At 41.4% G+C, this 15,706-nt stretch overlaps 1 protein-coding gene across 4 annotated transcripts in view; it reads left to right on the top strand.

The window, feature by feature from the left end:
- The window catches only part of SCML4 (Scm polycomb group protein like 4), a 125,298-nt gene extending 116,336 nt beyond the window's left edge, over positions 1 to 8,962 (top strand). For 2 of the 4 annotated variants that reach the window (XM_065588312.1, XM_005287670.5), the window contains exons 7-8: positions 3,039 to 3,184; positions 6,635 to 8,243. In XM_065588312.1, the coding sequence (XP_065444384.1) occupies positions 3,039 to 3,184; positions 6,635 to 6,760 (272 nt within the window). In that variant the 3' untranslated portion in view covers positions 6,761 to 8,243. Of the gene's footprint in view, positions 1 to 3,038; positions 3,185 to 6,634 lie in introns of all 4 variants that reach the window. The other 2 variants (XM_042857669.2, XM_008164914.4) reach the window with 2 other exon arrangements.
- The last annotated feature ends 6,744 nt before the right edge of the window (positions 8,963 to 15,706 follow it).

Genomic DNA, 15,706 nt, shown 5'->3' with positions numbered 1-15,706 from the left:
CTTATCATACAACCATCAAACAATTTTGTTTATAATGTAGGATTCTTCCAGCAAAATGATGTTACCAAATCACCTTGTATAACGTGTAATAAAGTCCTGTTGAAATTAAGTTTTTTGTAAATGAAGACGTTTATGGGGGGGGGGGGGGGGTTTAAGTTCCCAGATCAATAGACTATATGGCCAGAGTGGAAAGCTTGAAAAATGTTCTAAAACATATGGGAAACTGAGCTTCCAGTACTTGCTTACCAAGACCTGAGTTCTGGATTCTGTGTGCAAATTAATGGTATCCCAGTTTCAACAAGGCCCTGTTACTTTAATGCTTACTCATATGAGGTGGTTGTACTGCTGTGATAAACCCCGTAAAATAAATAGGGGTAAATTGGCTCTGAAACAGGACAATGTCAGCAAATAATCTGTTATAGGTGCTTGTGATGTCATTAACTAATGTCAGAGAAGCACATAACCCTGAATTCGGGTTGTAGCAGAGAAGTGCAGGGGGAAATGGATTTCAAATATTAATATCTGAAAAAAAACAGTTAATTGTTTTTAAATCAGTGCTCTGTTATTGATTTGAAATTTGAAAGAGTGATTTTAAACTTCTGGCGCTTTTCAGATTCCTTGAAGAGTTCTACCAGTATGGTCTCCTTAAAGGGGTCATTTATATTTTATCTTAAAAACCTTAGCTTCAACTTATTGATTGTTTCACTGTCAGGGGTGAGTTGAATTCTCTTGTCATTTCAACCTCTTTTCTCCACCCTCCCCCTTCCTTTTATTAGAGAAATGGCTAATACTGTTAAAGACTTCCTGCTGTTCCCAGTGGGCCATCTGTTCTCCTCTGCCCTTCCATGGCATTTCTGGAAGCAATGCACGTCACTGGGCCATACTCTGCCCTCATGTACACTGGTGTAATAGAAAGCAGAGCTTTGCCTGCCGTTTTCATTTTCATGCTCATTCAGCACAATGAAGGCTAGATCACCCAGCAGGAGCAGTATCAAGGTCATCGTCTTCTACAGTTTATAGTGTCAGGGAAGAAACTTCCCTCTCAAATTCACTAGGTGTATCCAATTCCCTGCGCCACTGCCTCACCACCCTTTTCAGAGTAAAAACCTAAAGTCTGCCCTGGCTGCTGACAGTCCATTTGAACAGCCAACTGGCAGTTTCTAGGTATCTCCACATACATGCCTATATCTGGATTAGACTGAAAGCAAGGCTCCACTTTGATCAAGCAGGATAGAAATTGGTGATGTTTTCAGCTAAGATAACGAGAACCTATTTCTGCCTAGCTGAAATTCTGCCTCCAAGATGCATCCTGTTTCTTTCGCTTGTCCCTGACAACATATTCTATGTTATTGATCATCCGATGGTTGGCAGAGATTATACCATTCGTTTGGCGTGCTTTGTCTTCACAGCTTCATGCCAAAGATCCCAGATGTGCACTGCATTTATTCTGCTAGTGGAGCCCAGAGTTGCCTGATTCCATATGAACATGAACACTAGCAGTCTAATTAGAGGACCTGCAGCTACTCTCTGTCCTGTATATCCAAAAGAGTGACCTAGTAAATGAGAGTATAATTATCACAATATTTACATCATATCCCAGTACCAAGCCCCATCAATCAGATTTGCACACCCATAGTATTGCTGCTTATTGGAATCCATCTTTCATAATTGCAAAAATATACCTAATTATGTTACACTGGGAGATACTTAGGGTGGCAAAAAAGTACCAGTATGCACAGCCTGGACCTTATGCAGGGATCCGGCTTGTAGGGGCAGATCCTCCAATGGTGCAAATAAGCAGAGCGCCATTGAAGTCCATGGGATACCAATTTACATGAGCCGCTGATCCAGCCCATTCCATTTGCTCACATGTATTTATAGTGCTCTCACTGGTCCCTGGGATTCTTACAGAGTTTAGACATTTTTCCAAGCTCAGTGTTTCTTTGGACGTCTCAGATCTTCTCTAATCAGCCACTTTGAGCCTCTCTGATTCCCCTCTTGACTACTCTGGGCTTCTCTGGCCTCCATTTTTTCAACTCGTCAGGTATTTCTGATCTCCCCCTGCCTGCTCTGTTCTTTTTCTGTTGTGCCTGGTCTCTTACTGTTCATATCTACTCATTAAAAATTCTGCTCTAACAAAGAGAGACGAGATGGTTTTGGCTACTAACGTGTTATGAGTCTATATGCTGCCTCCAGTTAATGTGAAGTTTGCATTGTGTAGCTATAAACAAATGTAAACAGCTTTCCTGTAAGCTAATGTCATCACATAGCTCTGGAAATAGTGCAGCAGCATGAAGAGGGTGTGGGGGGCAGGTTGCATACACGTGGTGACTGAGATTTATAATTCTGCAGAGACTAGGAATAAAAACATAAATGCACTTTCATTCCAATGTGCCTTTATTGCCTTGATTTAAAGCTGGAATAGGCTGAAGTGACCTTAAATCATCCTGGGCTTATACCATTAAGAAGTCACATGTGCAACGTTCATCTTCACACATTTTAGTAGCTCTCCAAATAGGCAATCACTGGGGACCTTCAGCTTCGTGAGAGCCCGAGATTAGGAGGATATCAAATGGAAATGCTCTTTTAAGCTGCAGGATAAGTCAAAATATCTGAACGCTAAGAGCAAACAATTTGCTAAATCCCCATTTCATCCTCAAGCCTTTGCACGGGGTGGCTAATTCCTTTGTTTAGTGCTGTGGTGTTTTATCTCCAGGTGTTGGGTGAGCAGTGCCTTCTTGAGCCAATATCCCTGCTGCCTGCAGATCAGACAGCAGTGGCTGCTCTGTTAAGAGCGTGGCAGCTGGTACGTTTTTTCCTTCCCCAGCAGGAGACTGAGTATTTCATCGTTTTTAACACAATTCACCAGCTGGGATCGAGTCTCCTAGTAAGCAAATACCTCCCCCCAACACACACACACCAGCCCAAACTGCGACGCTGTAGCAACCACGCAAGGCTGCCCTACTCCTGAGTGCTCTCAAAACAAGTTAACTGGTATTAAGTTGTAACATGCTGTTATGGGCTTTTTATATCGATAGCCTCAAGTCCTTCGCCGGAAAGACAAGATACAGCTCGGCCATCAAGCAAGAACCCTTCGACCTGGACTGTCGATGACGTGGTTTGGTTTGTGAAGGATGCAGACCCTCATGCATTAGGTCCACACGTGGAGCTTTTCAGAAAACATGTACGTAGGAGGCAGTCCATGGTGTAACCAGGCTATTTGGGCTAAGTCTACAGGTCATTGACTACAGGCAATGAGCATCCTCAACGCCTATTGGCTGCAGAGGGAATTGCTGGTGCTCAGCGGCTTACAAGACACGGCTGATCTTAACATCTAAGTGTTGGAATTTAACTCTAAATTAAAAGAACTTCTAGGTCCAACCGGGTGATTCGTGCCAGCAGAGACTGAGAGTAATGTGTGGAGGAATTGCTCTCTCAACCCCTGGAGGGAAGCAATGCCTTACGTCGTTCTATAGCTAATCCCCTGGGCTGGGAGTTTAAGGCCATATCTTAATTAGCTCCAGCACTGTGTTTAAATGAAGTTCAGGCCAGTAAGGAGCTAACTTTAGTTTCCTTGACCATTACAAACAGGGCATGGCTCTCCTATAAACCATTTGACAAAACCATGGTATAAACCAGCAATGTAGACAACACAGTTTAGCCATCTGCGGGTTGAAAGAAACTTGCCTTGACAGAAGGTTTTGAGTCTGGGGCGGGGGATGCAAATCAGGGGAAGTGGGTGTGAATGTGACGGAGGATCGCAGAAACATGTGTAGACCTTCCCAGCTATTCCTCACCCCCTCGCCCTGTCCCAGAAAGAAGAGCGTTTAGGAAGTTACAAGTCTCCCTAGTACAAAAGCGCCAGGGCGTTTTTTGTTTTGTTATTGCATATGTAGCAGATTCTGACATTATCTTGTCTTATACAGCATGGAGCCTGGTGCATTGACACAACAGTCTCTAGGTGGACTACGCTGTCGGATTCTATGTGGTGCCATAGTCCTACAGTATTTGTGACAAAAGAGACCCAGCTAAATGGGCACTAAAATTTTCCACATCGTCCATTGGAAAGCACCTAGCACCTGTTGTATATACTTAGAGACAGTTGCACTGTAAAATATGCAATAGGTCTGAGAGCTTTTGTGAGGCTACTGCACAACTCAATCCAATTAGGCCTTTGAAAAAATATATACCCCTGCAATTTTCCAACCTTCTAATCTAAGCTGGATTAGCATGGAGACCCCAGAGGGGAGAGACAAGTGATTAGTCCATTAACCTTAGCCATATCTTCCTGTGTGTTAAATCTTTCTATGAAGCATAATTTACTTTGAAGCACTTAATGTCATTGACAGCCCCAACAAGCACCTAAAATCATTGCTTTAGCAATCAACTAATCTTAGTCATGACACCACCGTTGTAGCAGGGAGGTACAATAAGGAGAAAGTGGGAAAAGCAAAAGCAAATGAGGACAGTACTTGCCCTGTTATATTTAAAGTGACCATCAGGGATTGGGGATTGACTTACACTTACTGTGCCAAATTCACCTAAACAGCTGTAGCGAGAGATAATCCCCCTGAGCCAGTCTACTCCCCTGTCTCCACAACAGGGAGGGCATTGCATGGTACCGTCACAGCCCTCCCTTGTGTTTTTCCCACGTAGGAAGGCAGCTCTTGCTTGTGGCCAAGATTCTGCAGTAACTCTGTCAAAAGTGACTACTGAGGGTGTGCACTGAATCCGCGAATCCCCCAACCTCCCGGGCTGTTTTCTGCGCTGCAGCATCTCCCATGGAATGTTTCTGCATCCGGAGCCACTGCAACAGGGTCCAGGCTGAGAGGAATCTAGCCCATAATTGATAGGGTCACTGAAGGGGGCAGAACTGGTGTGAGACCATCAGCTGCACACCTCTCTCGCAGTAGCACTTCTGGCAATGAGTGTGAGCCATTTTGCAATGACCTCTCAGCAAGAAGAAAGGAGCAAAAGTGGTACCCAGCAGAGAGAGAAAGAATGTGAGTTTGCGGGGGATAGTACATGAGGGAGGAATACATGGAGAATTAACAAGTAGCAAAATCAAACCTAGAGGGAGCAAAGCAATGCAACGCTCTGATAGTTTAATTATGGTCAGTAATTGGCAAATGCATATGTGAAGGAGACTAAAACCTTTATGTTTAAGGTAATTAAACCTGTTCATTCAGAATTATAACCTGCCTCTTCCAGTGACGGATATTGTAATTGTGAGCACATATCGTTTTCTAGACCTTCTTCATATTGATTATTTTAGCTTTGTTCCCGTTAGCTTACCACTCAACAGTGCTTGGAGAGGGTGACCTTACTGGGAGGGGAAGCCTACATTTCTAGCTTCTGAAGTGGGAGGTGCGGTCTCATTTTGCTGTTTTAATCTTTTTATTCACTAGCGGCTTGATCCTGCAACCCTCATTACTGAGTATAGCGCCAGATATTCCGGATAGTCCTAGTGAATCAACCCCACGGGGTTAGTGCCCCTTTAGGGACTACTCACCTTGCTGAGAAATATGCTCAGGAATAAGTGTTTGCAGAAACAAGCCTTAATACAATAATACTTTCCTATTGCAGCTGGAAGCTGCTCACTAACTCCAAATGTACTTGAGAAACCTGTGTCGTTTCTTGCTCCCAATCCCTTATAAAAACACTCCAGTAGTCTACAGTAATGATCCAAATTACTGTAGGCCAGACCTCAACTAGTGTAAGTCAACCTCACTCCCTTGGCTTCAGTGATTTACACCAGCTAAGGATCTGGTCCTGCATCTTCTAATAGCGCTATTGCAGAGTTTTAGATCACTACTATAGAATTCTGCAGTATATTTTTATAAGCGCTGACACAGTATTAATAAAGAGAAATGAAGCAAACATACTTTTTCTTCAGAGGGACATAGCTATTGCAGGATATTTAATTAAGTATGAATGCTCCCTCTGGCACACTCTTGTCATGTAATTTAATTCCAACCCTTACATACTATAATAATGTTAAAGGGGGAAAAAGACCCTCATTAACATTTTGAAAAAGCCGAATTCACTCTAATCGCTTGACAATATTTTATTTTACGTTATTCTAAGCTCCAGAAGTTTGTTTTTCTTTATGCTATGCCCGTGTTTGTTGTATCCATATTTGAATGCAACATTGATTCTTCCTTTATCTTGCCTAAAATGATAGGAAGAAGAGATAAGGAGAAAGTGGTTTCCAATATGGGGGGGGAGGGGTAGGGAGTGTAAATTGACCATCAACTGCTGATTGAGTGAATCAGAAAGTGATCGTACTGTGGATCAGCAGTAAGCACAATAATGGTCCATGCAAATTAAGATCCATAGTAATGCTTCATTAGTATAACATGGATCACATAGACAAAATCTGGCCATCAAACAGAAACAATGCAATGTATGGAAGTCATGCTAATACTTAGCACTGATATGGCACTTTTTAATTTCAATGGACTTTGATGAAACTTTAAAATTGACAAAATTTCCGCCAGCTCTGCTCTGAATGAAGCCATTTGAAGATGCAGCTGGAAGTTGTCTTAGCTGCAATGGAATGCCTGCTCTCTTACTTTTTCAGCACTGGTCACAGATTATACATCTTGATTTTCTCTCTCTTTTTTTAAAACAGGAGATTGATGGCAATGCTTTATTGTTGCTGAAAAGTGACATGATCATGAAATACTTGGGGCTGAAATTGGGACCAGCATTGAAACTTTGTTACCACATCGATAAACTCAAGCAAGCAAAGTTCTGACATTTCCTTGAACAGTGACCCAATCTCAACATAATCCCAGATAGCAGACTAAAGGTAACATGTTGCCTTACAGAAATACATCAACTTGTGAATTGTTTTTCTCTCTTTTTTAACAAAGACTTTGTCTTTTTTAATACTTGTGCATCTTCACCTTTTTTTAATCCAATGGGGTCTTTTGGCTGTTCTGTGTTAATAATTTGCCAAAAAGTATATAATTACAATAATTATTTTATATCATTAATATTGTTATTATGATTATAGTAAGTCCTATTTTTGTAATCAGAAGTGGGAAATTGGAAACAAATACAGCTTTGATACATGCTGAGGATTGATGAGAGACTATAGAAGAGTCACTCATTAGCCACCTGTCAGCCTCTGGGGCATAATTAGTAACTTTCCAACGTCTGGGGTGTGGTTCTAATGCAGACCCAAGAACAAGAGCATTATGAGATAAAAGGCCTGGAAAAGGTCCGATTAATGCCCATTGTTTGGTCAGCTTTTGTTGTCTTATAGGCACTACCCCACGTCTTGCACTATCTGGAAAACTTGAAATTCTTTAGTTAAAAAAAAAAGTTTTTCTGAAGACTGAAGTACCTTGTTTTCCCACTAGAGGGAAAAAATCCTACTAAACTCCAGGCTTTAGCTGCTGATGACATGGTGGCTTTCTATAGGGTGTGATTGACCCACCTTGATTTTAGTCTGGTATACACACAAATTAAGCTCCTAGCATGATCGACCCATCACTGCTCACGGACAACTAGTTCACCGTTTAGAAACACCAAATGCAGAAAGCGTTCCTGATAGGATGCCACAACACACTGCGTCTCGTTAAGTCAAAGAGTGGTTGGATAGCTCCCAGAGCATCTGGCGTTCTCAGCAGTCTGCCTCCTTCCTTGAGCCATGCCTGTGTGCCATATATTTTGTGGCACTCTTTAAAAAAGCAAAAGAATACAGTGGAAATGTTCTCCAAAAAGAAGTTGAAAACACAACGCACACTGTACATTTGCAACTGTGTTGGATCTAAAAAGTAGATTTTCTAGATTAATTTCCTGACTGAAGCTGCCATTGTGGGTAATCTTGTTAACGTTCAGCACATATGCAGAGGTGTTGAGCTTTAGGACTTAAGTGGATTCAAAATGTCCTTCTGCACCATAAAAGAACCAAAAAAACCATGATTGTCCACATCTTATGTAGCCATGCCAGGACGAGTATATTTTTAAAAAATAGTAGATTACTTATGGGTTGGATATGCTCTTATTTTCTTCTTTAAAAATGAGATTTATCAAAAGGATACCTCCACCAGTTCAGCTTAAACAGCATTCCCTTTAAATGAGTATCCAGATTTTTTAGCAACTCTTTGAGATAGGGCTGTGTGATAGCCAGGCTCAACCTGTCTCAGAGAATGGATTCCTGAACCTCTACATGGCAGTGATAAGACGGTACCATCCAATTCTGTTCATGTAGAATAAAATGTTACCAAAAATGTCTTGCAGAATAAAACTCATTTTTATGTGCAACATTAGAATAAACCTGCTACAAAAAGGTACAAATTCAGGGCCTGTTCCTGAAAACACATATGAATGTGAATAACTTTAATCCCCTGAGTAGTTTAATAGAACTCACTGGGGTTATTCACATGAGTAAAGTTACTTAGGTGCTTATATGTTTGCAGCATCAGATCCGCAAATGACTGACCAGTTTTCAACAAGTCCTGTATGCACACTGGAATGCCTTTGAAATGAACACCTGAATAAATGTGTTGAATGAAATTCCTATAATACTAAGTATAAAATATACTAATATCTAAACATACTGACTATTAGAACTTTAAACGGAGCTACATTGCTTTATGTCCAGGTTGCACAGAATGAAAATCTGCTCAGCCAGATGTGTGCTTGGGACATAAATGTGTTCACACCAACATGACGGTTATACAGTTCATTGTTCACCATTGCATTTTTGAAAGTTGAGTCTTTTACTTACAATAATGCTACTTATTTGACCCGCTTTTAAAGTCAGCCCAAAAGAGTGTAAAGACCTTGATATATCTGTAATGTCATGCTCAGCAAATCCTAGGACAATCTAGTTTTCTTACATGTTCTTCAGTGTAGCCCATCTTTCTTATTTAAAAAAAAAAACAACTCTCAGATTTTAGTTCCTTCCATCCAAAAACTCACTTCACTGTAATATAGCTAACTCCAAACGAGAGCAGGTGAAAAATTTTCCAGTGGAATGTTTTTTTCCATTGCAAAATGCCGTTTCCTCAAAATCTAAACTTTCCATGGGAACCTGCTGATTTTGAGAAAATTTTGTTTTGGAAACCTCCCTGAAACAAACATTTCACCATTATTGAAACACTTCACTTTTGACATTCTTGGGAGGGAACATTTTGGGGGTTTTGTTCTCAAAACAACTTTGTCATTCGAAAATGTATTTAATTGTATATTATATAGAAAGTCAAATTTGAATGAAATGTTTCGATTGACCCAAACAATTTTTTTTTAATTTCATTTTGCATAAAATCTCTAAATTTCAAATACTGGAGTTTCCCACAGAACAGACGTTCTGGTTCCTCACAGCTCTACTCCTAACATACTTTCTTTCCTCTCCCTTTCCCTCTTTTAGCCATTAAAATTGAATAGCAATCAGAAGCCTGAGACAATACTAACAACATATATAAATTAGTTAGCAACAATGATATTTTTACATCCAATGTGCTGGAAGAATTTTCATACACCGTTGTATGAATCTTGTATATACAGTCAGTGGTGCTATTTTTTTTATATTAAACTTTTAAATATGACAGACTGTTGAAGTCAGGATGTTTAATGTTTTGTCCTTGGTGTTTTGTTTTCATTGATTGTATTGCATAGAAGTACAACATATAGCAAAAAAACCCCTCCTTTTTGTGTGTTTTGAAATTAAAGGCAATTAGGGGGAAAGCATTATTGTAGCAATATTGCAATTATAACTAATTTTTCCCCTCACAAGTCTTGTAAAAGATGGTAGTTAAATAGCTCTGCTATGTAAAACCGGTCAGGCCACTTCCTCTGAACAAGCACTAAAGAGTCAGAATATACATGTCATTCATTTCCAAATTAGATGCCTTTTTAGATATTGTTGGTACAAATTACTTTGCTTCTTGTTCCGTTCATGGCTTTCACTTCAGACTGTAGCCAATCAAGTTCTATTTTTGAACCATTCTGAGAGGTGTATGCATGTATGTATCCTCAAAAGCAATTATGTGGGTCTGTTTTCTACTTTTAAAGACTCATAGCTGGATCAAAAGACATTTGCTACAAGAAATTTCAACATTTTATGAGTATTCCCTTTTGTAAACAAATGTAGTCATAGTCTAAGAATTTTGGGGAAAGCTGCGAGTGAGTTTTTTAGCTGTAATTAAAACAGCCTATCCCCCAAATGTACCTGCAACTGACCTTTTTTAAAATGTCTGACCAATTCGACCTATTCTGTTGACACAGCTCATTCATTTTTCCTTCTCACTGACCACTGCTGCTGTCATGGCATCTTCTCCCTCACTGACAAATGCCTCTCTCCAGAGCAAGGGTTAGGTTAGCTCCATAAATTGCCCCATGGCAATCCAGTGCTGTCAGCCTCCACTTGAGCTGGGCCTGCTTTTGAACCTGGGACCCTCTTATGTGGCAGCAAGGGGAGCTGCTACCTCTGCAGAACTACAAGTCTCACTCAGCATGATCAATGCATAAAGATACTCTTGAAATAGGCAATGGCAAAAGCATTGCTGAGAGCCATATACTGCCCACAAACCATACACTGAATTCCCATGGGAGTGAGCTGTCTTAAAAAGACGCTGTCATATGTTTTTTAAAAAGGGGGAACGACATGGGGGGAAAAAAACAAATAGACCATTAGTAGTAGTAAAAGATCGGGAAAATACTGACTGGACTTTTGACTTAGAAAGACTGTTTGCAGTAACAAGCGCAATAGTCCAGCTCAGTTAGCACCATTAACAAATGGGAGGTTGAAAATAGCTTGAGAAAAGAGATTATTGGCTTTAAATTGAAAGGTTTGAGTGGCAGGGCCTGATTCTCATTTGTAAAGTACTCTCGGGCATAACCTGCTATAAACCCCCTTTGTGCTGCTAGAACAATGTAAATTGGTTGTAAATGAGAATTGTTTCCCCCACCCTCGCCCCATAACCATGCTTGTATCTTTAGTTGTTCTGAACAGAAAGACAGAGATGTACCTGCCAGTGGTCGAGTAGCAATATTTGCATTGAAGTAGAAGGGGGGATGTCATTTACCTCTCTAGACTGGGATACACAATCCCTGTCGGGGGGAAGGTTGATCCTTAGTTCACAAAGATATGTCTGGAGAGGAATTTGATTTGGCCTTTGGAATGCTCCTGCTCAGATGCAACGGGGGGGGGGGGGGGGGGGGAGAGGGGAGTGGGGAGCAGTGAGTGGAGAGGCAGTGAGATTAACTGCAGAGCAAGTGCCCTAGCAACCCCCAGTAGGTGGTGGAGCTACGGCAGGTCATCCCTGCAGCCCAGCTGGATGTGTGAGGATTCAGCCGGGCTGCCAAATGGGTGAGAGGGATATCAGAGGTGTGGGTGCAAGCCAAATGGGTGACACCCGGCAGCCCTGTTCTCTGCTCACACTACTTCTGATCACAAGCCCACTCATGTCATTAGAAAAGAATCCCAATGGGCTTTACTCTGGCCCTAAATCAGGTGGGAGTCTATTCAAGTCCATAGTTATACTGGTGTGAAACTAGTGGAACAGAGACGAGACTCATGCCTCTAGTGTTCCAGTCCAGAGGATCACTGTGTATTGTTTGTAAGCCACAGTGAAGTGTTCAGTTCTGTACACTGAGTCTGTTTCTAGACATGGGGTTTTCTCTGTTTTCTCCAATCTCCCCTTTGGAGTTAAGGTTATGAGAACGCTCTGTTGGCACATGCTTCTTCTGTATCAAAGGACTTGGGACTATTAGGAAAATAACTCACAATAAACCTTTTGAGGGAAAAGTGGAGGAGAATTGTGTCCTTTTCCAAAAGCAAACCTTAGTGCAAGAGTTCCAGAATGCAGCACACGAACACAAAACGTGTCACACTTTTTATAATATTGCAGTAGGTCACACGGGGTTGCAGAAATGGGAAAATCCATACCCACAAAATATGGTTCTAAATCTGTACAGCTTTGCCAGAAAATGCTAGCAAATCACAGCGGACACTTCCTTTGAGTGCATGCAATAGTTACATGCTGCTTCCTAATCCACACTCCCTTCATGGACAATTGGAAATGGTTTCTCTTGGAAATCTAAAATTGTACTTGAAAAAGAATCACTTTTATTCATTGCCATGAGTTCAATATTATGGAAACATGTCTGCTAACCATTTGCTTTGTGTAATTTGTACTAATGCTAATAAGAAACAGCTGTGATGCTTCCTGTTGTAAATTCTTTTGTGGTTGCAGTGGTATTATCACATATATTTCCCCAACGTGATAGACTCTAGTAAGATAGAGCTCTTATTGTGACACTACGCAACTTGAGCAAATTCCATCCACTCAAAATTAGAACTACGAAAAACTTAATTTAGAGGATGTGTCTCTTTGTTCCCAGTCTCTGAACTACCAGGTGCTTGGCTCTGAACGGCTGGGTGAGTTCACATGATGCGTTGGAGATAAGTCACTGCGTGTGTAGTGTTTTCAACAGGACTGGATTCAGCATAAGTGTAAGTGGCGGGTTAGGTTACTTGCAGTTTAAGCAATGGGCTTTCAGTCTGAGGTTAAGCAGTAGAGGAAGACAGTTTATTTTAAAAAGAAATGTTCTAGTAAAATATGTTGGCACTTTAAGACTCAGACTGAAACACAGACGACTTTTCTCAGCGGCAGTCCCAAGTCAAATGTTTCCCTTATCCATGACTAAATAAAGAATCTTGATCCTACTGAGGCCAGTGTAAGTTTCACTATTGACTTCAGTGAGACCAGAGCTTGGCCCAGAAAGCAGGGCTAGCTTCAGCCAAGTTCTAAAGTAAGCAGAACCTAACAAGGCCTATTTCATCCTCTCTTGATCTACTAAGAAATAACAAAAACCCACCAGCCTATTCCAGCCCCTCTCCCATACAACTCCTTTCCCGCTGGTTTATATACTCTGCTGCCCAGGGAATCATTTCCGGTTGCTAAGGAAGCCTATTAGTATATTCCAATAGGGAGCTTTGCTAATCCACCCATTTTGTCAGCAAAGTGCAGGTTGGGTGGCAATGTGAGAGGGGGAGGTATTAACCCCCTGCCTACCAGAATCTGTGTAGAAGCCTTTCAGCCCCGTGCCGGAAGGAAACGTTCCATAAGGCTGTTACGTGCACATGGATGTTTGATGAGTTCTCAGTTTTGAAAGGCAAATTAAATTCTACATACAGAGCTTTTAAATATGGAATCAAGCAAAATCTCCCATTGATTTATACATAACTCCACTGGGAGTTTTCCCAGCATAAGCACTCTGGGATCAAATCCTTAGTGGAATTTAAAAACAAAACTGTTTAAAACCAATCTAAGTGGCCCATTACATTCAGCCATTTTAATAGTAATGGCACTCGATAGTGCTTCAAATGCATCAGTCTCTTGGATGGTGTCATACTAAAATAATAAGGCCAGATGGGACAATAGGAAAGAGTCCACCTGCTATTGAAGAGTCTTTCTCTTCTTGGTTTCTGGAGAGCTGCCAAGAACAGTGCTTGAGACTGGTCAGGAGAAAGATGACGGGCATGTGTGTGGCTTAGCTAGGCTGGCCTGGTTATGTAGGCAGGCGGTGAAGTGAGTAAAATAAAAGCAGGGCTCAGAAGCTGAGAAGAGCAGGTTTCAAAGAGGAGGAAGTTCTGTGTTTTCCTGCGCCCCCCTTTTCGTCTGTGGCCTACTTCCAGACGTGTATAGAATCTTTCCTGAACGTATCAGAGTTTCTTTATAACTCAGAGTTTTCATTGTTATTGTTAAGGGCAGAGATCATGGTGCCCTTCTCTTTTAAAGATAAAAATACAGGCCGCAAGTTCCTCATTATAAGTACTTTATAAAAGAACAGGAATCCGTAAAGGGCTGCAGACAAAGGGAAATAATAGTAAGGACATTTTAGAATGTAATTGCTATGCAACTGTCACCGTCTTTGCACTCAGAAGTAAGGCAGGGTGAGAGAGAGAACTTCTGAACTTTGGTGAATCTAAATCAGCAAAAGACTGATGTTTAATTGTATTCCGTACTTTGATGGTTGCCTGATGCGTAATGTGTTTTCTGACCCTGCGTATTTGCTGTAATGGCAGTGTTGAGAATTGATCAGCACACCTGAGTTTCAGTGGAGCAAAATGACTGTGGCCTGGTCTACACTGGGGGGAGGGTCGATGTAAGATATGCAACTTCAGCTACGGGAATAGTGTAGCTGAAGTCGACATATTTTATTCCGACTTACCTCCCGTCCTCACGGCGCGGGATCGACCCCGTCGACTCCACTACCACCGCTCGCTCTGGTGGAGTTCCGGAGTCGACGGGGAGCGCGTTCGGGGATCAACATATTGCGTGTTAACGGGACGCGATATATCCATCCCCGATAAATCGATCGCTACATGCCAATAAGGCGGATAGTCTGGACATACCCTATCTGTCAAATCTAATCTCTATTCTCCATGGCATTTCTAATGTGCTGTAGTACCTCGGAGTGTCCTTACAAACTTGATCCCAGTTTGTGTTGTACTTAAGGAAGAAGCACTCTTCTTTTTTTATGGTACAGTAATTCAAAGAGTTCAAAGAGCAGATGCTACTGGATGCTGTACGCCGGATTCTCAGCTGGTATATATTGGCATCACTCCATTGACTTCGTTGGAATGACACTGATTTACACCAGCTGAGGATCTGGCTCTGTACATTACCTGTACAGTAGAACCTCAGAGTTATGAACACCTCGGAAATAGAGGTTGTTCATCTGAAATGTCCGTAACTCTGAACAAAACATTATGGTTGTTCTTTCAAAAGTTACAACTGAACACTGACTTCATACAGCTTTACTGTGCAGAAGGAAAATGCTGCTTTTAACCATCTTAATTTAAACGAAACAAGCACAGAAACAGTTTCCTTATCTTGTCAAATCTTTTTTTTTAAGTATTAGGGGGTAGCCGCGTTAGTCTGTATCTACAAAAACAACAAGGAGTCTGGTGGCACCTTAAAGACTAACAGATTTATTTGGGCATAAGCTTTCGTGGGTAAAAACCTCACTTCTGCATCTGAAGAAGTGAGGTTTTTACCCACGAAAGTTTATGCCCAAATAAATCTGTTAGTCTTTAAGGTGCCACCAGACTCCTTGTTGTCTTTTTTTTTAACTTTCCCTTTATTTTTTTAGTCGTTTACATTTAACACAGTGCTGTGCTGTATCTGCCTCTTTTTGGTTTTTTTTGGTTTTGGTTTGTTTTTTAGTCTCTGCTGCTGCCTGACTGCATACTTCTGGTTCCAAATGAGGTGTGTGGCTGACTGGTCAATTCGTAACTCTGGTGGTCGTAACTCTGTGGTTCTACTGTAAAATGTGACTGGCAGAAGTTAGGAATCTAGAGTCTGTGACGGGGAGCCTGTGTGCATTTTTTACACCACAGAGCAGAAAATCAAGATCCAAACCATTAGTGCACTATTCCTCTATCACACAAAACCCACTGCCTATGATTCATCTATGCACTTTGCAATCCTAGAAGTGAAGGGCAGAAAAGAGCTATTGGCTCATCCAGTCCATGTCCCCGTAAGAAGCCAGACCGGATTCCAATCTCTCAGTTCCACTGCTGTAAATTCAGTGGAGTTACTCCACATTTACACCAGTGTAACTGAGAGCAGAACCTGACCCTCCACCCCTTGGTGCTAATGAGGTTCAAACCCAGGATCTCTTGTTTACTAGAGAGGTGTGTTAGCCAGCTATTATTATTAACAACAATAATAATTTCTAC

Source organism: Chrysemys picta, chromosome 3 (assembly GCF_011386835.1).
Source record: "Chrysemys picta bellii isolate R12L10 chromosome 3, ASM1138683v2, whole genome shotgun sequence".
Taxonomy (NCBI): domain Eukaryota; kingdom Metazoa; phylum Chordata; order Testudines; family Emydidae; genus Chrysemys; species Chrysemys picta.
The sequence above is the reverse complement of the archived record's forward strand: the minus strand, read 5'-3'. Positions and strand labels throughout refer to the sequence as shown.